The sequence below is a fragment of the Chelonia mydas genome, chromosome 23 (genome assembly GCF_015237465.2).
Source record: "Chelonia mydas isolate rCheMyd1 chromosome 23, rCheMyd1.pri.v2, whole genome shotgun sequence".
In the NCBI taxonomy this organism is placed as follows: Eukaryota; Metazoa; Chordata; order Testudines; family Cheloniidae; genus Chelonia; species Chelonia mydas.
This window is the reverse complement of record NC_051263.2, coordinates 3,632,235-3,659,111: the sequence shown is the minus strand read 5'-3', so window position 1 is coordinate 3,659,111 and position 26,877 is coordinate 3,632,235. Positions and strand designations below refer to the sequence as shown.

Sequence of the window (26,877 nt, the reverse complement as noted above, 5' to 3'; positions counted from 1 at the left end):
TTTTGGCACCCAGTTAATGAGATCCCTTTGTAACTCTTCTCAGGCAGCTTTGGCCTTCGCTAGCTTGAATAATTTTATTTCATCTGCAACCATTGCTACCTCGCCATTCGCCCCCTTTTCCGGATCGCTTATGAATGTCGACCAGCACAGGCCCTAGTACAAAGCTGTGGGGGATCCCACTATTTACCTCTCTGCACTGTATAACCGGACCACCTAACCCTACCCTTTTCCTAGCTTTCATCCAATTACTGATCCATGAGAAGACCTTCCCTCTTATCCCATGATGACTTGGTTTCCATTAGGTGAGGAGCCTAATTTCCAAGCCTTTCTGTAAAGCAACTACTACAGGGTACTAGGAAACCTGCCTCTTCTCTCTTATCTAGGGTCTCAAGTAATTGTACTCCATTCCCATTTTACAAATGGGGAAACTGAGGCACAGGGAGAACTAGTGGCTTGCCCTATGACTAGGCTCACTTTCCAAACACTCTCCTTCCCCCGCCCATTCAGATCAATTGGTCCCCAAGGCCAGCTAGCCTGGATTCAGCCCCTGCTGGGCCTGGTTGCGTCTGATCATCCTACAGCTGGGGGACAGGGATGATTGCGTCAGCAGGGTGGTTTCCAGTCACATGTAGCTGCCCGTGGGGCCCAGCCAGCTGTGCACTGTGTCCGTGTGATCATATAGAAATGTCACTCCTTGCCCCGGGAAGCTCACATGCCACGATGGTTCTGAGCGGCTCTTGTGAACGGACTCAGAGCCATTCCTGTGACTAGGAGCAACATCCAGTGGGACTGGGGCCGGGAACTGAGCCTTCAAAATAAGTCTCCAAGCTGCTCCGCTTCCCTTGGGCCGGGATTTACGGCAGTGCAACGTGAACTAAACCGTGAATGCTCCTGTTTGTATTTGCCAGGGGCCCCAGTGGCGTTCGGGCTCCTAGTGTGCCAGGCGCTGCACAGCCTCGGATGAGCGATGGGGGCAGATGGGGAGTCACAGGTGGAGGGATGATTCTGTGGATTCAGGTAGCTCCTAGAGACCACACCAAAGGGGGGGGGGGGCTGACGAGGCGCTGCCCTCAAGAGCTTACCACTGAAACAGATGAGAGGGGAAACTGAGGCACAGGGTGGGGACATGATTGGCCCACGGTCACCAAGGAGAGCGAGGGCCGTCTTCACTACACGTCAAAGGGGTGTTATTAGCGGAAACAAAGCAAGGCATGAGAAAGCTACAACTGGGTAATAGCACCCCTTTATACCCTAGCAAGGCCCAGGCTCCAGCATTTTGCCCTGATGATGTAGGTGGGCGCAGGCTGAAGGGGGAACGGGGCCCCTCCCTTTCTTGTTTGAAAACCGGGGCGCTGTAGGGCACTTAAATTCCCTCCCCCCCTCAACTGATGCATTTAAAAAAAAAAAAACCTCTTTAAAAACCAAGCAGCCTTCAAACGGTTCAAGGGCCTCTGCAAAGTTCAGCCTCGCCAGACCATCCTAGCCAGGCCAGCTGATGGAATTTACCAGCTGGGTCCTGGCTGCCGGGAAAGGGTGGGTATGGGGGAGTTCTCCACCAGCCTGCAGTGACCCCATCTCCCCCAGCAGAGATTAGGGGCAGGCAAGCTGGGAAGGGCGGGGAATAGGTTTGGGCCCCATATGTCCCTGTGATCTGCCAAACAAAACCGCCAGCTCCCAGTAACTGGCCATCAGTTCCCCCCCGCCAACGGCTCAGTTTTAAAGGGCTTATGTCGTGGCTTTTCTGTAGGGGGAGCTGGGGGGAGGGAAGCAGCTGGCCAGTTTATGCAGCGGGGTGGGGGTGGGAGCCCGCTTCGCTGTTTGCACCAGTGCCTGGGCAGCTGGGGCGGGAACTGGGGTTTGCACCCTCAGCGGAGATGGGTTTTAGCAGGGGTGGGGTGGAGTTCTGCCGCACGGAGCGAGCCAAAGTCGGGCATCATTCTGGAGCCGTTCACACGGTTAATCCCGATTTCTGCTCCCCCCACACCCAGCCCCCTTCACCCATCTGCTCACAGGCCTCTGTGGAGGGGCTAGTGGAGGGTGCCCCCTGGAGGTCGCAGTTGGGAGTGCAGCGGGAGAAATTTCCAGCCGGCACCTTGGGAATCAGGGAAGGGCCCGGATTTCAACTCGCTTCGGCCTAGCTGCCTTGAGTTTTCAGGACTTGATGCTCCAGGCTGGTGCACCTGGCCCCAGAGGATGGTACTCCCATTGGAAGCTGTCAGGGGCAGAGGCCATCTTTGTGTTCTGGGTTTGACACAATGGGGGCCGGGTCAATAAGTGGGGTGCCTAGGTGCTACCGTAATACACCTAATAGCCATGAAAATGTACAGCTCCTGGCACAATGGGGTCTAGCCCATGATGGGGCTCCTAGGTGTTACCGTAATACACCTAATAGCAATAAGAATGAACAGCGCCTGGCACAATAGGGTCCTGGGCCACACATGGGCCTCCTGTTGTAAAAGTGGCCAGGGGCTCAGGAAAGAGCCCTGGGAGCGGGACTGATTCAAGGGCTGGGAAACCTGCCTTCCAGCAAGAAGCTACAGGACCTTTTGTGTGGCCCAGTGGATCGCGCATGGTGTGGGGATTCAGCAGAGCTGGGTTCTGGGCCTGGCGCTGCTGCTGGGTGACCTTGGCAAGTCATGGCCCTGCTCTGGGCCTCAGTTTCCCCTAAAACTAAAAAATAGGACAATTAGACCAGCCTCCTTGGCAAAGCGCTTTGGGATCTGCAGATGAAAAGTGCCAGATGAGATGCCAAGGAGAGTTAGGACCCTGAATAACTTGAAGAGCTGAGCTTAGCTCTTGTTATTGATTATTCTGTTCAGGCTAAGAGGCCTAGAGGAGGAGATTTCTGCTAGCTGGGAGCTCTTTAATCAACCATACAGCGGCAATAAGAGATCCAGGGGCTGGGAGCTGAAGCTGGACATGTTCAGGCTAGAAACGGGGGCAGGTCCACATTTTTCACCGGGAAGGGGCTTGACCACTGGAGCAGCTCCCCAAGGGACGGGGCAGCTTCTCCATCTCTCAGAGTCTTTAGCTCAAGACAGGTTGCCCCTCGCTCACATCGGCTCTAGCTCAGCCGCAAGATACGGGCTGGATGCTGGAATGGCCGGGCGGGATGGGCTAGCCTGCATTCTGCAGTCGCTGGCCCCGTCCCCATGCAGCAAGGAGCTGCCTTTTCCACTGTGGGGGAATGCTGCTTCTGCTGGGGGGGTTGGTATGGAGGGCAAAGATGTTGCCCAAGCAATTCCTGCAGCTGGTCCCAGCAATGCTGGACTTGATCCGGGCCCAAGCCAGGTCCCCAAATGACCTTCTGCTGGTTGAAGAGGCAGAAGGGACCAACCTGATCCAGGCCAGAGGGTCTAGGTCTGGGGTGCTCTGCCGTCTGACTGCTGTTATACTAGCATCAAGGGCCCCATTGTGCCAGGCGCTGCACAGCCACAGAGTGAGAGGCACTCCCCCCCCCCAAAGAGCTCCCACACAGGCTGGGAGGGGAAACTGAGGCACAGAGAGGCAGCAGTGACTTGCCCACGGTCGCTCAGTAGAACCAAGGTGAGAACCCAGCAGTCTTGATTCCCAGTCCTGGTCTCCCCCAGCCCTCGTTCCAACCACTAGGCCCTGCTCCTCTCCCCCATTCCCCCTCTCCCTGCGGCCTCCAAAGGTGCTGGCGGGTGCACCCCCCTCTCACCAGTCTAACCAGCAGGCCGTATGCGAGGGGATCCAGGATAACAATGGGGCGGGGGCAGGGGCGGATGGGGGGAGAAGCTGGTTGTGTTTGTGGCTAGAGAGGCAGATGGGGACAAGCATTAACCGCAGAGGCTCTGGCTGTGGCATCCTCCCCCCCATCCCCCCACCCCACCGCGCTTTCCCTGGACCAAGGAGCAGGGCAGGAGACGGAGATTGTGCGCATGTGTCTATTCCAGCAGCAGATCAACTCTGTGTTTGTGTGTGTGTGTGTTTGTGTGTGTGTGTGTAGGTAGGTTCCAGCAGGAGATCAGGTGCGTGTGTGTGTGTGCGCGAAGGGGTGTGCGCATAAGGGCCTGCAGCTGACCAGCTCTGTGTGTGTGTGTGTGTGTAGGTAGGTTCCGGCAGGAGATCGTGTATGTGTGTGTGTGTGTGTGTGTGTGTGTGTAGGTAGGTTCCAGCAGATCGTGTGTGTGTGTGTGTGTGTGTGTGCGTGTGCACATGTAGGGGCCAGTGGCAGACCAGCTCTGTGTGTGTGTGTGTGTGTGTGTGTGTGTGTGCGCGCGTAGGGGCCAGCGGCAGACCAGCTCTGTGTGTGTGTGTGTGTGTGTGTGTGTGCGCGTGTAGGGGCCAGCGGCAGACGAGCTGTGTGTGTGTGTAGGTAGGTAGGTTCCAGCAGGAGATCAGATGTGTGTACGTGTGTGTGTGTGCGCTCTCTAGGGTTGGCCTCCTCTTCTCCCTGCCCCAGGGTGGGTGGGTGTTTCTCAGCGGGGTGGGGGAATGAGGCCCACTGGGGGTGACTCCCAGCTGACACTGCTCTGCAGACAGAGGGCTCTGATTCTCCTTCCCTCCCTCCCCAGCCCCACGTAACCAAATCACTCCTTGCACTCCTCCCGGTGTAAATCAGGAGTCGCTCCACTAGAGTCAGCGGGGCCCATTTCCTTCGCCCTGGTGTAAACCAGGAGGGAGATGCGTGTGAGGACCCTTGCCACGCATTCCCCGGATGCCCCAAACAAGGGTCAATGAAGCACGGAAGACCCCCCCCTCCATGCAGCACCACTGACAAAGCCATGCGATGCCCCCTTTCCTCCAGCCGGGGGCGCCCTTGGCCCACTTTGCCGTCAGGCGGCTTCCGCGCTGCAAAAGGCCTCCATCTCCTTGCTTGAGGGTTTCCATGGCATGAGGCCAGGAGTGAGTTCACACCAGTCTCAGCCCTAGCTCGGGGCACGTTTCATCGCTCAGGGCTGCCTGCCCCACCCCACTCGCCTGCCGCTCTTGTCTCGCTGGCACGGAGCCCGGGACGGTGATTCACGCCCGCACTCCCCCCTTCCCGCCCCTGAAAGATGCCTATCACGTCTTTCTTGGAAATGAGAGACAGAGGTCCCTGGGTTCAGCCTGCATCGGCCCAGCCCCACGGCTTGGGAACACAAACAGCCGGGGCAGAACCCCTCCGGCAGAGGGAAACCCCCAGCCAGACTCAGCGGGGCGTTAGCACGGCTATTTACGGGTGTCCGACAAAATGCAGGGCGTAGAGACCCCGGCTGAGATCAGGGCCACATTGGGCTGGGTGATAGGCAGATGCCGACCAAGATCAGGCCCCCATTGGGCCAGGCGCTGCACAGACCCCAACCGAGATCGGGGCTCCAACTGTGCCAGGCGCTGTACAGACCCTGACGGAGATCCTGGGTTCTGGATCAAGCCGGTTTTAAAGACAAGAGCCATCTACAAAGTCTGAATCTGAATTTGTGTTTCCACCAGCCCAAAGCTCAAGGCAGTGCAGCGCTGGGCCCACGCACACTCACGGGAAAAAATATCAGTCTGCAAACCAGGCCGGGCTTAGATGGGGAATGGTGCAGCTGTGCCAGATATCTGTGTGGGGAAACATGCAGTCTGGACCCAGGAAACAGCCAACTGAGCATTGCTTAAGCTAAGATGCTGTCTGGCCTTGTGGTCACAGCATGGGCGTATGGCTCAAGTGAGCTGGTTTCTAGTCCCGCCACTGCCTCCCTGTGCGACCTTGGCCAAGTCACTTTCCCTCTCTGCCACTCAGTTCCCCCCGAGTCCTTGCTCAGTCAATATAGTTGGGAAACTATCTGGGGCAGGGACGGTTGTGGCTTTGTCAGGCTCAACCCTGGGGTTTTCCCCTTAACACCCTCCGCATCCCCGTGCCGCTATCACCCCTACATAGGGAAACACTCCCTAAGCTACAGAGTTCCCTGCAAGGCAGCTGGTGGTGCGTCCTGGCCGGTCCTCCAACCCCCCTGGACCAGCGCTGTCTCTGCTCAGCGCCCCTCATCTCGAGTGCTTGATGTCCCCCAAAAAGTCCTGGGCCAGAGAAACGCTTACATCAGTGCCGTTTTAAGGGCATCTGCCCGCGGGGCTTCCATCAGGCCTGCTCCATCCGCCTCGGCACAGCCACGCCAGCAGAAACCTGCAGCGTAGCCCCAACCCTAGATTTCAACCCCTCTCCACTCCCCCCACCCCCGCCCCCATGGGCAGCTAACTCAGAACTCGGGGCAGGCTGCATTGGTGTTTCAGTGACAGCTGGTAACCTCGTTCTTCGCCTTTCTCGCCGGCTGACTCATTCAGGCTCGGACGAGATTCATTTCTTGTTTTCGTTTGACTCATTCGCTGCCGCCTGGAGCGTGCTGACTTGAAGCGAATCTCAGGCTTCGGGGTTTCACCCAAATCCCCCTCTGTTGGGCCCAGGGACTTCAGTTCCACTCAAGAATTTCAAGCCCCCAGAGATCAAATTATTCTGTGCCACGAGCAGAGAGCGGGAGAGACCGCGGTGCTGCCGATGCCCAAAGCCCCTGCCACGGCAAGGAATTGCTCAAGCAAGATATCCCAGCCGGCGACCTGCGCCCCTGAAGATGGAAAGCACAACCCCCTCACCTCCCCAAGGCCTCTGCCAATCTGACCTGGGGGGGAAATGCCCTCCTGACCCCAAATCTGGGATCAGTTGGATGCTGAGCCCATGACCTAGAGCCACCAGCCAGGCATCTAAGAAAAATAATTCTCTGTACTGCCCCCAGCCCACCTTGCCCTGTGTCCTGTCTCCAACTGTGGCCGATCTCCGATGCTTTAGCGGAAGGTGAGACAGCCCCCAGGTTTAAAGTGTGCATCGGAGTTGGGGCGGGGGTGGGGAGAGAATCCTTCCTGACTCATGTGGGTGACTGGATGAAGCCCTGAAGCATGAGATTGGACTCTAGTCATTAGCATACAGGTAGACCCAAACGAATCAGCAGAAAACAATAAATTATAAAATCCTCACTCTTATTCGCTCAGTGATCTGGGCAGCAAGAAAAGTGGGGACAGAAGAAAGGGTTTTTAAAACCTGGCACTTTTCCACGTGCCCCTTGTCTGAAAGGTTTGAATGAGTCAAAGCTTGGCAGGTTGGTCTACAAAGCGTGCTGATTGCAGCCCAGATATAGACATATTTGAGCTAGCTTCTATCTAACTAGACTACTTGACTGGCAGGCAGGACTCCTGGGTTCTATCCCCAGCGGCAGGAGGGAGAGGGGTGTAGTGGTTTGAGGAGGGGGGCTGGGAGCCAGGACTTCTGGTTTCTTGCCCCAATTCTAGGAGGGGAGGGGGTCTAGAGAGTTAGCATGGGGCTCAGGGGAGGTGCTGGGAGCCAGGACTCCTGGGTTCTATCCCAGCTCTGGGAGGGGAGTGGGGTCTAGTGGTTAGAGCAGGGGGGGCTGGGAGCCAGGACTTCTGGGTTGTATCCCCAGCTTTGGGAGGGGAGTGGGGTCTAGTGGTTAGAGCAGGGGGCTGGGCGCCAGATCTCCTGGGTTCTATCCCCAGCTCTGGGAGGGCGGCGATGTGTGCTGAGAATCAGGACTCCTGGTGTCTCACTAGATCAAAGCTAGGTGGAGTAACAGTAGCAGTGGATCCACGGGGCAGGGGGCACGGCTTGGCCGTGCCCATGCTGCCCTAGCTTCACTGCTGTTGTTACTTGTGCTGAGCCACGCAGGGACGGCTAACTCAGCACCGTGGGGCCTTTGGGTGCGCTCGCGTTCCCTTTACCGGGGGCGGGGGGCTTTCTGCTCCGCTCCAGGCCGATGGCTAGTGAGTCATGGATTGCTGCTGTGCGAATGGCTCAGAGCCCAAGGGGAGTCCTTCTGAGAGGGGCACAGGGCTCGGCCTTTCCGCTTGCTGCCCGCAGGGAATTCGCCCGTCAGAGGGGAGCCAGCACCCCGTAGACGGGAAAGGCCCCCAGTCTTATTCCTTGATACCTTGAGCCAGCCAGTCCCTTGCTCTGGGGCCAGATGAGAGCTGGTGCCCATTAGAGGAGAAAGGCCCCTTCTCCTTATCCTGCCCCCGAGGTACTGCCCCAATCCCAGGTTCCTGGGCTTCTGCTGGCCCCCAGTGACTTTGTCTGTCTGTGGGGCGCAATGAGGTCTCCCCATGGAACGTCCCCAGCTCCCTACTAAGAGGTGATACCCCCCAGAGCTGTCCTGGACTCTGTCCTGACCCCTCCCCTCCCACCCTAGGCTACCAGTGGGCACGAGCCCCCATCCCCGGCTGGCCAAGCCATCGGGCTGCTGGGCACAATGCACAGCTGGGGAGAGGGCGAGATTTCCCCAGCCCCCAGAGATCGGGGCACACTTTAGGGAGCAGTGGGGAGCAGAGGGGGGGGCATGTCTAGCCCCTGCCTGGTTCTTCCTTAGGCCTGGCTCTGAGCAGACACCCCCACCGCGCCCGGGGCTGGGGCAGCAGAGCGAGGCGGGTTGGCCGGGGACACATGCTGTTTGCCAGGAACCCGGTTACTTGACGCGAAGGTTTACGATGGCCGGTTGAGATGGAGATCGGGTGTCACTGGGCAACGGTCTCCAGTAACCAGGCAACGGGAGCCTGTAGCCCGGGAGACCAGCCAGGCGTCCCTCCCCAGCTGGCTTAGCTGGGGGCCTGGTTCAGCTCCTTCCCCGCCTCAGCTTCTGGGCCCTACAGTATCCTGCTGGCTGGGTCCTCGCTCCCTGTGCAGTGCGAGAGACAGCCAGGAAAGGGTTAATGCCGGGGAGGGGGGGTGGGGCCTAGTGGTGAGAACAGGGGGGCAGGGAGCCTCCACTCCTGGATTCTCCTCCCGGCTCTGGGAGGGGAGTTGGGCCTAGTGGTTAGAGCAAGGGGGGGCTGGGAGCCAGGACAGCCCCTCTCTGTGCCTCAGTTTCCACCTCCTGTGAAACGGTCCCTTCCCGAGCTCCAACCAGCAGCTCTCTCCTGTTCAGCTGAGGGCCGGCGGGCAGGGCCCAGCCTCCATGCCAGCGCGTGTGGGGCGAGAGAGGGCCCCTGGGGTCGGCAGCTCCCGCGGCTGCATCAGCGCCCCCGGCTGCATCGGCGCCCCAGCTGTTTGCTGGCCCGAGAAGCTCGGCTCTGTACCACTCCAGCTGCCCTTGACTCCCGGCCCGCATTCCACAGGCGGCTGGGAGCCTGTGGCCGTGACGCAGGACCCACAAGGCCGCGTCCCTGCCAGGGGCACGGAGCCAGCAATGGGCACGGGCCGCCAGTCGCTTGCAGCCGCTTCTGGACACCCGGCCTCAGCCCCCGCCGGCCTCTCCCTCATCTACTTCCTTTCTTTCCCATTCCCCTCGTCTCCTGTCTTTCTTGCCCCACCTCCTGCTCCTCTCAGGGGGCAGTGGGGCGAGGGAGGCGCAGGCTTGGCTTCTGGCCACTCGCTGCCCCGGTAGAGCTGTTCTCATGAGTCTCGTGCTGGGCCCAACATCCTCTTTCAGTGGCATATAGGGTTCTCCTTCACTTCCTGTCCTAAACTTGTCTGCCGCTAACCCAGTGCTGCGTTCCACACCAGAGGTGGCTGCATCTTAGCACCGAACAGTCACCCCCTGGGTTGCGCAGGCCACGTGGCTTTTTAGTCGGCTGCTGAGCCCCACCCCAGGGGGAGCCGCAATCCCTGGGCGGCTACACCTACCACGGTTGGGCTTTTTAACCCAGTCTAGGGGATTTAGACACAATGGCTTTCTTTATTTACCCTCCTGCCGTAACACAAGACCACGGGCTGATCATGAGAAATACGGGGCCCCTGCTGGTGGAAATCGGAAACAGTGGAGCTGCGTCAGTTTGAACCTGCAGAGAATTGGACCCACTTCTTTTTTTAATTAAACACAGTGCAGGTTGGCGGGTGGAACTCACTGCCCCACGCTGCCGAGTGAGGCTCAGACTTCAGCAGGGTGCAGCATATATGCAGCTAATAAGAATATCCACGGGTACTTTAGACCAGGTAACCTGACACCATTCTGAACGTTGAACCCCAGAACCTGGGCGAACGTACACCTTAGATCCATGCAGCCAGTCGGACTTTGACTCCGTGGCGACGTTCCCTTTGTTGCTGCAGCCTTTATCGAGATCAGCACCCCCCTCGTGCCCGATGCGGCCCAGGAACAGCTCCCGCCCCGGTGAGCAAACAGTCTAGTGAGACAAAGGATGGGGAAACTGAGGCAGAGAAGAAGCGAATGGCCGGGGGGGGGGTCAGCCAGTGGTGCCAGGAATGGAACCCAGGTGCCATGACATGCCGGCTACGCCTGTGAGTGCCAGGCCTTTCTGTCTCTGCAGCGGGGGCAGGGAGGACACCCCGCTTGCTGAGAACTGCATAGGTCCCCCTCCCTCCTCCTCCCCCCCAGTGACTCTGCTGGTATCAGTTCCTTGAATTGCCTTTTATGGCAGGCTGGCTGGAGTTGCGTGGGAGGGAGGGCAGGAGAGTGGGAATGGGAAATGCGGGAGGCAGGCGGGGAGGGAGGATCCTACTCAGCAGTGGGCCAGGAGTGGGGAAGCCAAGGGCTGTTTGCGTCACATCGCTGGGGTGGGTTTGTTTGGGGGAGGGGGTCCTCCTGCGGGTTCGAGGCGGAGGGACACAATGTGTTCTGACACCCCCCGCTCCCCAGCCCATCCTCAGCCTCCACCTCCCCTCCTAGGGTGACCGGACAGCAAGTGCGAAAAATCGGGACGGGAGTGGGGGGTAATAGGAGCCTATATAAGAAAAAGACCCCAAAATCGGGACTGTCCCTATAAAATCGGGAGATCTGGTCACCCTACCCGCCTCCCCACGCGGGAGGGCAGCCCTGAGCTCCCACCAGGGTGTGCCAGAGGGTAAGGCAGCCCAGGGGTGGGGTGGGGCACAGCCCCCCCCCCATGCCCTCCACAGCCACCACAGTGCCCCCCACCTCCCCGCACGTGGCGGCTGAGCAGTAACACCCCCCCACCCCCCACGGTCTTGTGAGTTTCCTACCTGGGACGTCACTCACTGATCTGCAATAGAAAAATAGAAAAACCACCAGTCAGAGCCAAATATAGACACTGCGAAGAGCTGCGCCCGGGGGGGGGGGAGGGAGGGGACGCTGGGCCCTGCAAGGAGGGGATTTCTCTTGGGGTTTTGACACCCCACAGCCTGTCCTCAGCGTGGGTACGGCCCCAGAGGGAAAGAAAGGGGGGGGTGCCTAGCATTTTGGGTGCTAGCCAAGACCCGGATTTTTATAGATTGCAAGGCCAGAGAGGGGCGCACACACACACACACACACACACACAAACACACACCTCCGGATAACACAGGTCAGAAAACAGCCTCCAGATAACGCAGGAAAAAACAACCCGTCTTGATTTAATAATTGCCAGTGATGGAAAAGCCACCACAACCCCCTGGTCAGTGGTTCATTACCCTCCCCGTTAAAAACAGACACCTTATTTCCAGGCTGAATTTGTCCAGCGGCAACTCCCAGCTGTTGGCTTGTGTTAGACTCAGCCCACTCCGGGTGGGGAGGGATCCCGGGCGCTTAGGCCAGGGGGGCCTGCAAATGACGAGTCCTGAGTTCTCTCCCCAGCTCTGGGAAGCGAGTGGGGACCACGGAAGGCTGGGTGGGTGTCCCGTGGGTGGGTGTCCAGTCATCTGGCTCAGGTTCAGCGCCCTGTTCGGCCAGAGAGACCTTTAGCCTCTTGGTGCCTCAGTTTCCCCATCTGGCCAATGGAGGTAGTGGCCCTGCCCTGCCCCACAAGGTAGTGAGAGGATAAACCGCTTCCAGATTGCAAAGCACCCAGACACCACGGTCCATGGAATTAGCTGGGAGGGGGGAGGTCAGTGACTGTGGCCCGTTTGCGCCTCGATTCGGAGACCCCTAATTGAGGGACTGTCGGAGCCAAGCTGAGCCCAGCTAGATGTGTCTCACCCCATGGGGTTCGAACCGGCAACCTAGAGGTGCCCCATGGCGCTGAGTAGCATCCAGGGTCAGAGAGGTAGAGGCAATATAGGCTCAGGAGCAAGGTGGGGGGGCTAAAGGCACCCCCAGAAGACTCAGCCTTCGGCTATGCTGCAAAGCAAGAGTCCCCTGCAGCCAGGCTGGCGTGGGACAAGACCCCTGAGCCAGAGAGGGTCCCGGGGATGGCTGAGAGCGCCCCCGCACCACACACACACCTGGCCTAGCTAGTCTCTATGTTGTCCCACACGCCCAGCCGGTCTCTGCGTCATTCCCTCGCGGGCCCAGCCAGTCTCTACATAGTCCCACCCTGGCCCAGCCGGTCTCTCTGTGTCCCCCTGGCCCAGCCGGTCCCTGCGTCCCGACCCCCTGGCCCAGCCGGTCCCTGCGTCCCGACCCCCTGGCCCAGCCGGTCTCTCTGTGTCCCGACCCCCTGGCCCAGCCGGTCCCTGCGTCCCGTCCCCCTGGCCCAGCCGGTCTCTGTGTTTCCCCTGCCCCTGGCCCAGCCGGTCCCTGCGTCGCCTCCCCCTGGCCAGGCCAGGACTGGAGCTGCCGTTTCCCACCGCAGATCGCCCTCTAGCCAGGAGCGCTCCCCCCTCGCCCCACTCCCCAGCTGTGCCGTGGGGCGGGCATGAAAAAGGCCCGGCAGCTCAGCCAGCCCCCTTCCCTTGCCACGGCAGCTCCCGCGCCCCCACCCCCCCACCCCTGCTGTCCGCTGACAAGCCCAGTTTCCCTCCTGAGAGGAGGAAAGCGGAAGCCGCCCCCCCTCAGCAGCCCTGGCCCTGGCCCGGCCCCCAGTTGCACCACCACAGGAACTGAATGTGCTGAGCTGCTGCAGAGAGAGCTGGGGGCCACTTCCCCTTTCCATTGCACAGGGGAAGCTGGGGAGGCCGCCTGGGGTTGGGGGGGGCGGGGAGGGGCCGCAGACGTCTCCGCACAGGGGACTTGCACAGGGTCACGTCACTTTCTCCGGCCTGGAAAGAGTCGGCGGGTGGTAAACACGAGCCCCACGGGCAGTGGGTTCCATTGCTGACGTTGGGAGGGGAGTGGGGGCTAGTGGTTAGAGCAGGGGGGCTGGGAGCCAGGACGCCTGGGTTCTGTTCCCAGCTCTGGGAGGGGAGTGGGGTCTAGTGGTTGGGGGGGGGGGCTGGGAGCCGGGACTCCTGGGTTCTATCCCAGCTCTGGGAGGAGAGTGAGGGCTAGTGGTTAGAGCAGGGTGGTGGTGGTGGGAGAGGTGCTGGGAGACAGAACTCCTGGGTTCCGTTATCTCCAAAGCTCCTGCACAGTTCAGGCCCGGTTTTCCAAACAATAGTCCCACAGGGACCCTGCCAGCCGGTCTGTGAAGCATCCCATCCGACAGCTCAGTGCGTGCCCCATATCTCATGTCCTTCATGGCCACTTTATGATGGGGCCTCTGCCATTGACGCAGCCCGTCTGGCCATATCTGCAGCACGGGCTGAAACAGAGATGCGGGGGTGGGATTGCGAAACCCCAGAAGTCCTGGGTTTCTTTCTGGAGTGTGGGATCAGCCCGTCGCACCAGCAGGCTGGGCCTCAACGTGACCGGATGGCAGGTGAGTTTAACTCCTAAGTACGCACCCCGGTAAGAGTTAAACTCACCGGACAGGTAAGAAAGTGGCCCAGAACTGCTGGATCTGAGCCTCCGCAAACTTGCGGGCGTGTTAGCCGTGTCACCTGGGAGCTGAAATTTGCCACTCGAACACGTCCCTAGCAAAGAGCCCCAACAAACTCCAGGGCCTCCTCTGTGCAGCTCGTTGCTCTGTCCCAAAGGGCTGGACTTTGGGGGTGCCGCTTGGGCCCAACCCCCCAGAATTCCTGAGCCTCACCCAGTGCTGGGGGCTGAGGTACCCCTGAGTAACTTCACTTTGGCACCATGGAAGGAGAGAGAAAGATGTGGGGCAAGAGGGAACATAAGAACGGCCCTACTGGGTCAGACCAAAGGTCCATCTAGCCCAGTATCCTGTCTTCCGACAGTGGCCAATGCCAGGTGTCCCAGAGGGAGTGAACAGAACAGGTCATCATCAAGTGATCCATCCCCTATCGCCCATTCCCAGCTTCTGGCAAACAGAGGCTAGGGACACCATTCCTGCCCATCCTGGCTAATAGCCATTGATGGACCTATCCGCCATGAACTTACCTAGTTCTTTTTTGAACCCTGTTATGGTCTTGGCCTTCACAACATCCTCTGGCAAGGAGTTCCACAGGTTGACTGTGCGTTGTGTGAAGAAATACTTCCTGGGGGAGAGGGAGAGAGGGAGAGGGAGAGGGAGAGAGAGAGAGAAAGAAAGAAAGGAAAAGGTGAGTGTGTTTGGAGATTAGATAAATGTGGTGTATGGAGATAGATAGATAGATAGATAGATAGATAGATGTGTTGTGATAGTGGATGGCTGCAAGACAATAATGGCACCCCGGTATGAATGTGATGGGAGTGTGTGCAATACATGTGAGTGAAGCAGGAGGAGAGGGTGTCCCTGTACTTTGATTTCCTTCCCCAGACTTTACTCTCTGACCGTGCGGCTCACATTGCTCTGAGCCAAATTGCCTCGCTGGGCAGATGCCAGGCGCTGCCCCTTCCCCGCCCTCGGGAACAGGCTGAGAGGACGGGGCTTGTGATAATGGATCAGACGTTCCCTGTTTGCCAGAGAGGCTGGGACGAGAGAAAGAGAGAAAAGACACCTTTATTCCCATAAAAATCATATTAAAAACGATTACAAATGTTATAAAATTACACTATATACCCCCAAAAGATATGAACCATAAAATAAAGCACAACATGGCTTAAGCGAACATTAAACCTGGATCACTAAAGCTGCAGCATCAAAGTTCACCCAACCGATTGTTAACGCCCCAAAAAGTGTCCAGGTTACAAGTCAACTTACAAAAGGGGTAATCGACCAGCAGCTGGGCCACAAACAGGCCTAGCACATCACGTCACTGTCCCCCGAGGCCGGTCTGTTCTGGTGAGATTTCTAAATGGCTGACCCAGCAAAAAGGGAACCAGGCAGGAAAATGGGCAAATGCGAGCTCTGTATCTCAGTCTGCGAAGGGCTGAGAAGCTGCTGCAATAAAGCAAAAGAGGAATCAGGCCTGGGCCATGTAGGTGTCGAAAGCCGTCTAGAAAGGGAACTCAGCGCAAACGCCTCTGGGGTGAGAGAGGGTGCATGCAGAGACCAGCTGCTGCCATGTTATGCAGGACCTTTCGCTGCAAGTCACCGGAGAGTAGCCTTGGGAGGAGGTTTCTACAATGTCATCTGAGCTGGGGACAGAGAGTCACCAGGGGCATCCTCCAGGCTGTATCAGGGTGATCAGAGAGGGTGGCAAACTGCCCCACATGCTGCAGACCTGCTTCTTGATCACGGGGGCGAAAGGAACATTCACCAAACCCTTCCAGGAAAACAGTCTGTCTGGCTGCACAAGGACCTTGTCCAGAGGGAGAGAAGCTAGCCAGTGAAGGGGACAAAGGGATGCCCCCCAGAAGAACAACCCCCACAAAAACTGCCTGAAAATACTCCGCAGCCCACTGAACTGGAAGGGTGGCAAACCCAGACGCTGTAATCAACCCGGGGCCAGCAAAAATGGGTGAGCGTCAAAGCTCATCCCCCCAGCACGATGGATGAGAGGGAAGGCATGGGCTTCCAGGCCAATGGGGAGGAGAACACAGCACCTGGGGCCGGAGGCCGCCACCCTGCAGAGGAAATCAATGAGCCCCGGGTGCCCCCACCCTCGTCTCATGGCGGGAACAGCACAGCTGGGTGCAACCAGCAGTAACTATTTGAAAAAATGGTTACTATCCTTCTGAATCCGGTGCCAAAGGCCCGGGAGAGGGTCCAGCCATACTAGCCAGCGCCCCGACTCTGAGGTCACAAGACGGTTGGCAATCCAAATCTGTCCCTGAAAGGAGAATCCGGGCAGGAGGCAGAGCCAGTTCTGCAGGCTGCCTTGCATAGGGTGGCCAACCCTCCGGGATTGTCCAGGCATTAAGACCCCGGTTAATCTTGAATCATTCAAATCATTGTGGTCCAATAAAGAAATATAGGACGAGAACGCTGGCCCGGTCCTGAAAGCTTCTAACATCTGCAGAAGACGACGACGAGTCACTCTGTCACAGGCCTTCTCCTGGCCCTCTGAAACAAGTCCCACCTCCAGATGACAAGGTTTGCTAACGATTAAGACATCACCAATTAAAAACAAATGATTAGGTGGGCGGCGGTTAGCAATGCCATGTGTCAGATCGGGGTGCGTCAAAGCATTCGGCCGGCGCAGGCCCTGGGCAAAACTTTATCATCAGAACAGAGGAGAGAGAGAGAAAGATCTTCCGTGCTGTAGATCACAGAGATTCCCCCTTTTTGTACGGCAGGGTGGCTGCTGCCCTGAGGAAAACGGAGAGCAGCTCTTTCTCCTGGAGACAGCACGGCTAGAAAAAAAACAGGACCGATAAGATGCCAGAGGCTTGTCGATTTCAGTACCTGGGGCCTGGCCTGTAGAAGGCTGCTGGACTGCATCAGAGAGCTCCTGCCGTGCCAGCAGGGCATCTCGGCACCGCTGTTCCTCAAGGGTCAGACAGGCGCAGCTCCCGCCATGCCAGGGCATCCCAGGCTGCAGGGGCAGAGCGCTGTCAAGGGAACCGCTGCTTTCCGACGGGCGGTAGGCTTTGTCTCCAACCCAAAAAAGAACCTTGTGGGAGCGTCAGTTTCACGCAGTGGAGACAACCGGGCCAGGGCTCCTGGCACCATCTCTTCCAGCAAGCAGTTCCGGAGCTGGGTCTTCTCCGGGAAGGTCTGGTGAATCTGCGCCGGGTTTCCCACATCAGAGTCGCCACGAAGGCCTAAGATCTCTCTTTCTAGGGCCTGATGGCAGCCTGGGTATGCGGATTTGGACCTCACCGACATCCCACCACTGTCTCAGGGACTTGTACAGCCACGTGCCCTGCCACCGACGCTCCCCAAACACGTCCTGTAACGGTTTGGTATGAAAGCACCGGCAGGGAGAGGGAGAGACGCCGGCAGAGCCCGGACGATGCTCAGACAAACGAGTGGGAGACACGGCAGAGTGAACAAACACATCCACACTGGCCTTCGTGGTATAAAAGTGATCCAGTCTAGCCCCTGAGACCTGACCTCACCTTCCAAACAGCTACTAGCCCAAAGGTCTGCAGGAGACAGTACAGTTCCCTGGCTGACGGCTGGCGTGGTTCCCGTCTAAAACATAATCTACAGTTTCAGAGTAACAGCCATGTTAGTCTGGATCCGCAAAAAGAAAAGGAGGACTTGTGGCACCTTAGAGACTAACCAATTTATTTGAGCATGAGCTTTCGTGAGCTACAGCTCACTTCATCGGATGCATTCAGTGAAGTGAGCTGTAGCTCACGAAAGCTTATGCTCAAATAAATTTGTTAGTCTCTAAGGTGCCACAAGTCCTCCTTTTCATAATCTACAGTGCGACTGAAATCTCCTCCCGGGTCAATAATAGTATCCGGGTCACAGCCCAGAATGGCTTGGGCAAGTGTCTGCAGAAAAGGAGCCAAGCTCTTGGCCCAGAGCAGGGGCAGGCACAGTGAAAAGATTGAAAACGACCGCGCTCGTACGCGTCTCTACCCGGAGGAGCCGGCCCCGTGCCATCTCCTGCACAGAGAGGATCCGTGCCCTTGCACGCCGGGAAAAGAGAACGGCTTCCCCAGTCGACATCAGAGCCACGACCCAAGACAGCGTCCCCTTCCCGTGCCTTCAGCCAGCCCCCTGGCTTAGCAGGGTCTGAGCGCCCCTCTTGCGGAAGGACGAGATCAGCCCCTCCTGGGTGGAGAGCTTCCAAGAGTTGTGCCCTTTTATGACCCGCACAGCCGCCGTTAATATTTCGAGAGGCCATCGAGGCTAGATGCAGAGGGCCAAGGAGACACACTGGTGAGCGGCAAGTACTTCGAACACAATGGGCCCCGTGGAGGCCTGTCTATCTTGGCCACGCCCCACGTGCTTCCTCAACGTAGTGAGATGGAGACGCTTCCCACGATCAGCCACAGGTGGCGCCGACTCCGCGGGGGCTCCGGGGCTGGAGCACCCACCAATCAGCTGTGGTGGGAGGTGCTGGGGGAGGGGGCGGGGCATTGGAAGGAGGGGGCGGGAAGAGGTGGAGCAGGGTGGGGCCTTGGGGGAAGGGGTGGAGCACCCACCCAGGAAAAGGAAAGTTGGCACCTGGGTGATCAGCTGAGGTCTCTCTCGGGACAAGGGCCGGGGAGTGAACAGAGCGCTGGAAGCCGGGGGGTCAGCCTCAGCCTCGACTCCCCCATGTCCCTTTAGCGCGATCTGCGAAGTCGCGCGTCTCCCGCACGCCAGCCGCACCCTTCCTAGCCAGCTGGCGGGCTGGGCCATCAGGAAGGAGCAAGGAGTCAGAGACACCCGCATCATCCGCATCACCTCCCTCAAACTCCACCGGCTCACAGGACCCACCATGCCCCCACCGGAGTCTGTTTAGAAACAGCGCTGGCTCGACCCGGCTCCTCGGGCTGTTCACCCCCATCTCTAGGGCCTGGCTCTGCTCCTCAACCTCCAGGACACGCCCTGGAGACAGAAGGAAGTCGCCAGGGCCGGGGGGCATTGGAAAAAAAACTACTTAACTGCAGGAGTAGACAAGGGGAAAAACAGGAACCCAACCATGCTCCGGCGTCCCTCCTGGGCCGGGAAACATCGCTGTAGATTTACCCCTTCGAGAGGCAGATTTTACAGTCGCACAGCCAAAAGACTTACCTCTACTCAGCAACACACCCGCCACAGTGCAGCAGTCAGGCTCCAAGCCCCTGGCTTGTGGGTCAAAGGAACCCAGCTGCAGGGAACCCCACGGAGAACCCCCCTTAGCCCCTCCACCAGGGGAAATTGGCAGGGACCAACACCACAAAGAACAAACCAAAACCAAAGCCAGGGGAACGGACCCCCAACCAGTGCATCCCAGCACATGCTGAATGCAGCCGTGCTCCCAGAAGCTCCGGCAGGCCCTACCAAGAGGGAGAGCCCTGCGGTCGGCCTGGAAGCTGGCCCCACTGAGCAGGAGCAATGCAGCCACCATGAGAACCCAGCCCCCTCTCGAGGGAGAATCCCTCCAGCCTGGCTGTGGAGGGGGAATTCCAACCCGAAGCCACCCCTACTCTAGCCAGTCGTGACCAGAGTCTGTGCAGCGCCTGGCACAACGGGGGCCCTGAGCTCGATCGGGGTCCGTGCAGCGCCTGGCACAATGGGCCCTGATTCTCAGCCGGGGTCTGAGCAGCACCTGGCAAAGCGGGGCCTGGATCTCAGTGCTTCCCAAACACCTGTTTCCCATTGATACCGGGAGGGCAGAACTCTCTGCCTTGTAGGGAGGTCAAAGCAGATGATCTGGGTGTTCCCTTCTGGCCTTAACAGATACAGGACTCCCATTGCTGCCCCTGCCCGGCCGTCAAGAACCAGCTAGGGCAGGCGAAGTTTGGCACTGGGGGCCCATGGGATGAAACCGCTCATGAGGGAATTGGCCTCCTGGTGCCACAGTGTTTGGGGCCCCACCGTGGGTGGCTTCTCACACAGGCCCAACCACCCAGCGCTCCCCCTCAGCTCAGCCTGGGCCTTGCTCGGCTGGGTGCTGGCGGGCGCGGCTGGGTTTCCCAAGCCAGCTTGTTTACCGAAGGCATTGGGCGGGGGCCGCTCAACGGGCCGGTTCCTCCAGTCTGGGCGGGGACGGGGCCTTGCGCAAAGCGCTTTGTTGACGTGCCCTTGGTAGGGACCGGCCGCGCCCTGCTGGCGTCAGCTGTGACGAGGGCAGCCCGTGAAAAGGGGGAAGGAAACACAGCATTTGGCCTGCGCTCATCACCTGGGGACGTGCCACCACTCACGGCCACCGCCCGGGCAGGCCTGAGCCAAATCTAAACCGATCAAGCTTCTCGGGGAGGAAGATTGCAGTGGACATACCCGTGCTAGCTTTAACCTAGCCAGCCCGGAGCAGCAAGCCACAGGCTTCAGCAAAGACTTGACAAGCTCACCCAGACCCCATGGTAATTACTTGCCGTCCTCCTGCTCTAGCTAGCTTGATTAAAGCGAGCTGGGCGAGATTAGCCCATGACTGTACTCCAAGCAAATGGGTGACGGGAATGGAGAGAGATGTCCCACCCCAATCTGGGCAGACCAGACAGTCTTGTGGTTAAATTCAAATCCCAGGGCTGCTACCTGTAAAATGAAGGAAATGCTTCCTGGATCCCCATAACGCAGCTGGGAAGAAAATCCCTTTCCAGAACAATGCATTGACATGGCCATATCTCTTACCAGTACTGGCTGCTTTAGAGGCAGGCAATTATGGGCTCACCTGCCGTGATTGTTCTTCCAAAGCTTATTTATGGAAGCTAGAACTCTCCCTTCAGGCTAAAGGAGTTAGGTCCTGACACCCAGCTCCTCAAAGAGATCTAGGCACCTCACTCCCAATGGATATCCCATAACCACTGGGCCATCCTTCCTCTTTGTTGAGCCATGCCTCAGTTTCCCCTCTCTGAGGGGTTGATTGGAAGCTGTTTGGGGCAGAGATCATCTCCCGTTCAGCCTCTGTAGATTCCTCCCCCACCCCCATTCTTATTAATAACCCCATGTTTTGTAAGATGCTCAGAGAGCAGGTGGGGGGGGGGAGGTAGATGCCCTCCGACACATGGTGTCCCATAATGGAATTTCAGGCCCTCCGTGCATGTTCTTTGCTCTACACTCTTCAGATACGTGGAGACTTGCGGTGGGGGTACACTGACCCATCACACACTACCCAGGCTGTAGGGCCATCACACACATACACAGTCCAATCTCATGGCTGGCTTTGTTTTATTATTTTCACATCTTTTTTTAAATCCTCAAGATTCAGCAATAAAACACCACAATGATGATTTTAAAAAAACATTTGTCACTCCTATTACTCCATGGTTACATCTCACTGGGTTCTCTTGAATTAACTTTTTAATACCAGGGAAAAATATATATTATTTCAGAATATTACAAAAAGATAAATATAATATAAAATTCTGTCTTGAATAAATAAGGTTCTATAAATAATTTTGGTTTCTCTTCTATCATTACAAAGGTAAACATGAGCTTGTTTGGTTTTTGTTTCCAAGAGCAACACTTAAAAAGCAGGGAATCGTTAGCACAGAAAACGGAACATGAAAGATCTCACTAGGCCTCCGAGCTGCAAAGGGGACGTCCCAAGCGACCACAGTGGGATTCAGAGCTCGATACCAGTGTTGCCAAAGCCGTGTGAGGTTTAGAGCAGTTCTGAAACCCCAAGATTCAGGAGTCATGTGACCAGAGCTGTACCTTTGCTTGCCTTTACAAGGGGAAAAAAAAGCAAGTTTTTAGCCTGCGGGGTTTGGGGCGGGGGGAGAAATGGGAACTGATTTGTCGGTTTTTAAAAACCTGCAGCCTTTTAAAACCACGCTCAAGATTTTTTTTTATTTTTGGGGGCTGGGAGGTTATGAGTTTGCCCATATGGGGTTGGCAACACTGGTGCAAGTCCATTTCCTCCTGATTTACACCAGCTGCAAGCAAGAGAGGAGAGGCTGGGCTGGACTGGGGAGCACTTCACCACCTTGCCTCGCAAGGCAAACTCAGTGCATCTCCTCTCCCACCCCTTCACAAAATGCTCACTACATGGCAAGGCCAGACCGGTTTAACACTATGGCTTTGGAGACCAACTCCCCGGAAATCAAGGTCAACCTTGCTGTCACATTGACCGTTTGCATGGGGTGGCTAACGGGGGTGGAACAAAGACCCCTCCCTCCCCATGACCTTTGGATTCTGGAAGGGCGGGGGACACCACATCTTCATTGCAAACTGCCCGATATTTCAGTGCTGCCTTCCTGCTCCACCCAGAGATACTGATGGCTCAGATTGTCTCATCTTCCCCTTTAAGGCATTAGAGCATAAATACTGCCGTAACACTACTGTCTTTGTAGATTAATCCTGCCCCCCCCCCCCCCCCTCACACACACACACATTAAAGCCAGAGCTGTTTCATACCAATTAAGTCTAGTTGTTTTCAACCTGTGGTCCTCTGACCCCTGGGGGTCTGCAGAAGACAATGTCAAAGAATTCCAAAGGGATCTACGCCTCCATCGGTAATTTTTTAGGGGTCCACAAATAAAAAAAGTTGAAAGCCACTGAATGAAGTGAACAGAATTACTCCAGTCTCAAATACTAACCCTAGGGGAAGTACTCCAGTAATGAGCCAAAATAGGCCACTGCTTGTTAAAGTGTTACTCCAAGGTTAGGGGCTGCTACTGGAATTTGTATATTTTTAAAATCAGAGAGGGTGATTTTGTATTTTTAAAAATCAGTATTTCAGAAAGATAGTGGAGGAAGCTTTTGTTGTTCGTGGACACTCCTTGCCCCCCCCCCCCCCCAGCTCCTTATGAAAGGGGGTGAAGCAGGATGGATCTGAGCTCCCCCAATCCCACCCCCCAAAAAACCAATTCAGGGAACCCTTCCTGAAATATTCACAGCATGAAATAAGGATAAGGGCAGGGGAGGAAAGCAGCACCATTAGACCCAAATTTGTCCCACTCTGGACACCCCACATATAGATGTGGTCCACCCCAACAATCTGCTACATATTGGGCATAAAACTGCACCCCTCCCCACCAAGTCAGTCTGTTTTCAGGGATGCAGGCTGGCCCCCCGGGGCTTTCCCCTCACCCTCCGTAACACAGGCGAGTCTGGTGGAAAGCCTGACATGGGGGAGGCGTGGAGTCCTTGGTTTGAAGCAGGTGAGCACTCCCAGACGGACCGCAGGAGTTGGGCAAGGCACGTTGGCGGTGTCATCTGGCACTTCTAGGTTGGAAGAAGGCAGGGCGATGGTGCAGATACCGCACACATGTGGCAACATTCAATGTTAGGTAGCAGAAGCAGGTTACTTAAAATGTGTGGCCACACCTGGCCAGGCAGGGAGCCTGCCTTGCCCAGCAGGTATCTGGTTTTGTGCACATCTGGATGCCTGTGCCCCTGCTCCTTCCCTCCCCCACTGTGGGGAGCTCATGTCCCACACCAGGGGAGGCCACCCCAATCCCCTTCCACCCACTCCCTACCCCCCAGACAGGAGCAGCTCCTGCCAACACCTGGCTGGGGAGCTGCTGTCCTTCCCCAAACATCTGGACCAGCAGCTGGAGGGGCCAGGGGGCAGCGCCTGGAGGGACCTTGGAAGCAGGACCAGGGGGTCACCTTTTGCTCCCGGGAGTTGATTGCAACCCCACCCCGTAGATGCATCTAACCCCTCCCGCACCCCATTAGATTCCCTCCCATGGCCTGGATCCTATTGCAAGCCCTCCCCCCGCCGCTCACTCCGACACGGAGATGCGGTTGAAGATGGGCAGCCGGCGGGTCCCGTTCCAGGTCCCACTGGCGGGCAGCATCTCGAAGACGGGCGATTCGGAGCCGCTGAGGCTGCCCGAGCTGCTGTAGCAATCCTGGTCGGAGAGCGAGTTGGACGACGGGGTCCTGGGGAGGCCGGAGGCGACGGGCGTCCCCGGGGCGGCGGCGAAGTAGTCCCGGGGGCTCTCGAAGGTGCCCAGCCTGGCGGTGCCCCCGCAGCGGCAGGTGCAGCGCCCGCCGGGGGCGGAGGAGGAGGCAGCCAGGGCTTCTCCCAGGGTGGCCACGCGAGGCACAGGCTCCGAGTTGAGGCGGGTGAAGGACGGCGAGAGGAGGTCGCCGGCGGGAGGCGGGGAGATGGAGGGCGCCCGGGCGAAAGAGGCCAGGTCGGAGACGCCGGGCGGCGGGGAGCCCTGGCGGCCAGCAGGCACCCCGGTGTAGCTGAGACTCTGGCGCAGAAGTTGCGGGGAAGCAGCCAGCCCCCGCTCTTCCGGGTAGTGAACGAAGTGGCAGCGGGAGCCGTAGGGGCATTCGCCATGGAGGTAGAATTTGTGGCACAGCTCCGTCTTGTACTTGGGGTGGCGGCTGAGGCTCCGCAGCTCCCCGGCCCCGTGGGCGAACTGGCACTTGGCCCCGTACCGGCAGCGGCCCGTCTCGCTGTAGGTGCGGCAGAGCTCCGTCTTGTAGCGGGCCGAGAGGGCGGGGGCCGGCGGGGGCTGCAGCGGGGGGAAGCCGGGCGGGGGGGGCGGCAGGGTTCGGCCCTCGATCAGGCTGAGGGACCGGTCGGTGCGGAAGGAGGGGCGGGGGGCCGCCGGCTCGGGCAGGGAGAGCGCCTGCTCCGTGCTGGGGCTCCAGACCGTGCGCAGGGGCCAGACGTGGGAGTCGCCGCTGCCCCCCCGGGGCTCGGAGCCAGCCGGAGCATCCCGCTCCTCACTCAGATTCAGGATCAAGAGGTTCTGGGGGGCGGGGAGAGAGGGAAGGGCGGGGGGTTAATGCCTGGCTCTCATACAAAACAAGGTGGAAGCACATAGAAGATACCCCTGGAGCTGGGCACTGCCCGAAACCCCCCCCCCCCCCCCCACGGCCACTTTGCCTCCAGCAAACTCAGCACCTGGCTCTCCCCAGCACCAGGCTCTCCGGGGAGGGGGGGTGGGTGGGGCGAGGCTGAGCTCGGTGGTGACTCACAGGCCCTGCCATGGCCCAGGGCCCAGGGTTATTTATAAAGTACTTGGGCTGGGCCCAGGAGGGAGGATTTTATACTGGCACGGACCCCCCCCCTCCCCGCCCAACACTCACACCCCCTTCCAAAGCAAGGGGCCTTCCGCCAGCCTGCTGCACGGGAGGGGGGGGCGATTGCAGGGCACCCGGAGTGGAAAAAAGCGAGGTGCCCCCGAGAAATCCACGGGTGGGGTGGGGAAGAAGTGACAGAACCGAAGAGGGGGCAGATTCCCATGGTGTGTACCCTAGCCTGGTGTAAACCTAAATGGGGAACTGCCCTTTCTCCTCCACTCTTTCCACTTCGCCCCCATTCCCCCCCCCCCCAGGAGGTCCTCTGTCCTCCACCGATCCTGAGAGAGGCCCTGCTCAACACCGCCCCACACACACACAGTCCCCTAACTGCACCCCCCCAAGTTCCTGCTGCACTCAAAGTTTCTGCATTTCCCCCCTCCCGGGGCGGAAAGTCACCCCCCCCCCCCCCCGCAGCTCGCTATGGCAGCAGGGAGGAACGTCATTCTAGGCCACTTTAACCCTTCCCTGGCCGCTGGGAATTTCTCTTCCCCGTCCCCCACCCCCAGTCGGGGCAGGGGACCCCCCCGAGGGACCGGGCCGTCTCTCGAAATGCTTTTTGTAAATTAACCCGAGCGGCCAGACACTCAATCAGCACCGGAGCGCGAGTCTCCCCCCACAACCCCCAAATCAAGCCATCGCCGGGCAGAGGGGAGTCGGGTCGCCCCCCAGGCCAGCAGAGGCGGCCCCTGGTTGCTGAGTTTGGGGGGGCGGGATTTAGGGGGGTCCTGCCTTTGGAAGCAGTTCCTGAGGCCCCCCCCAACTACTCTTCATTTACCGAATGGGGAAGTGATGGGGGGGGGTGCGCGCAAACACAAAATCAGCTCCCGGTTTGTTCACTCCGCTCTTAACAGAACCGAGCAAAACGAATTCACACCAGCGAGGATTTCGCATTAAACACCCCCCCGCCCGCCCAGCTGGGGGCCAGGCCTCGAGAATCGGGGGTCTGGGGAGTCGCCCACACAAGCCCGCCCAGCTCCGCGGCCTCAAAAACTTTCCTTCCTGGGGCCCGAGACAAAATAATCCCCCCCCAAACAATCAAATCGAAGCGACGCCAAGTTCCCCCGCGGCGAGAACTCGGCCAGCCCGGCGCCCGTGGAGAAGCAAATCGAGCCGAGTTCTCAACTCCGGATCCGACCCGCTTTAGCAACTTTCTGTCTTTTTCCAAAAAGGGGGGGAGGCCAGACAGAGCCGAGATCTTTTCCTCGTGGGGGGGCTGCTTTTTAAACCTCCCCCCCCCCCGATTTTTGCTGCGATTCTGTGCAATCGAGTGACATCTGGGTCAGCCGACAAACCAACAATTTATAAGGGCGGGGTGAGTCCACAGCTGTGAGCTTTGGCAGGAGAAATCACCCCCCCCCCCCCCCCCCCGCCCATAAGTCAGTCTTAGCCTAGCTTAGGGGGAGCCGGGCCAGCCCAGGAAACTCAGCCCACGCCCCCAAGACAGGAGGAGATCGCCTCTTACCTCGTACAGGGTTTTTACATCCACCATGGAGCTCATGGCGAAGCAGGAGAGGAGCGAGGAGCAGCTGGCGAGAGGAGAGGAGAGACTGAGTCTGTCTGTCTGTCTGTCTGTCTGTCTGTCTTCCCCCGGGAGGGAGCTGCTTTAAAGCCTCCACGGCTTGAGCAGAGCCGAGCTGAGCTGGGGCCGCTTGCCCGGCTCCTTATATAGGCGAGCCGGGGCTTCTTGGAGCTCCGCCTCCCATGAGCTCATCTCGTTAAACAAAATTAATAAATAAATAAATCAAAAAGCCGAGAGCCGGAGGCGGGCGGGGAGGGATGGGCGTGGGAAAAGACCAGACCAAAGGTGGAGGGGCGGGGGAAGCCAGGGAGGGAGGAGAGAGAGAGAGAGAGAGAGGGAATGAACAGATGGTGGGAGGGGGGGAAACAGACCCCAGAAGGGGTCAAAGTAGGGTGACCAGACATCCCGACATGAGGGGCTTTGTCTTATATAGGCAACTAACACCTCCCCCCAACCCCCAAAAAACCCAGCGACAACTTGGTCACCCCAGGTAAATGTGGTCACTCTAGATAAAGGTTAGCTGTCAGGGGGGCTGTTTGGCTCTTCTGGGAGCAAGTTCAGGCTCCTCTGGGTGATAGGATTTGTTCCCATCGTCCCCCGGGGGAGCCTGGCAAGCTTAGAGGCCTGGTTGAGCTGAAGAATAAATTCCAGAGAGTTTCCCGGTCAGGGGAATAAAATCTCCCGTCTCCCCATCAGCACTGGCAGTTTTCATTTCTTCCAACAGAGGTCACACCGCATCGTCCTTTCAAGCTGCCTCTCGGCCCCCAGCCAAAGGCCGCAACCCGCTCCGGCTGGCTGTGGGGCAGCTGGCAGGCCCCAGG

General features: G+C 58.3%; 1 protein-coding gene and 1 long non-coding RNA gene across 2 annotated transcripts; both read right to left on the bottom strand.

The window, feature by feature from the left end:
• Positions 1-9,798: 9,798 nt before the first annotated feature.
• On the bottom strand, positions 9,799-12,460 carry LOC119564395. The gene is made up of 3 exons (XR_005223179.2): positions 11,370-12,460; positions 10,922-10,941; positions 9,799-10,104 (listed from the first exon to the last, which is right to left on the bottom strand). It is a non-coding gene; the product is annotated as an uncharacterized LOC119564395 (long non-coding RNA).
• An 8,233-nt stretch (positions 12,461-20,693) lies between these two features.
• ZFP36 (ZFP36 ring finger protein) lies at positions 20,694-26,188 on the bottom strand. Its single transcript, XM_037884547.2, has 2 exons — positions 26,000-26,188; positions 20,694-24,203 (listed from the first exon to the last, which is right to left on the bottom strand). The coding sequence occupies exons 1-2, from the start codon at positions 26,033-26,035 to the stop codon at positions 23,217-23,219; spliced, it is 1,023 nt and encodes a 340-aa protein (XP_037740475.1). The 5' UTR covers positions 26,036-26,188; the 3' UTR covers positions 20,694-23,216.
• Between the last annotated feature and the right edge of the window lie 689 nt (positions 26,189-26,877).

What these genes read in the sequence shown, in the direction of transcription:
- ZFP36 (XM_037884547.2), bottom strand. Translation starts at nt 26,035, where the DNA reads ATGAGCTCCATGGTGGATGTAAAAACCCTGTACGAG. An exon ending in ATGTAAAAACCCTGTACGAG is followed by an intron (nt 24,204 to 25,999) that starts GTAAGAGGCGAT and finishes CCCGCCCCCCAG; the next exon opens with AACCTCTTGATCCTGAATCT.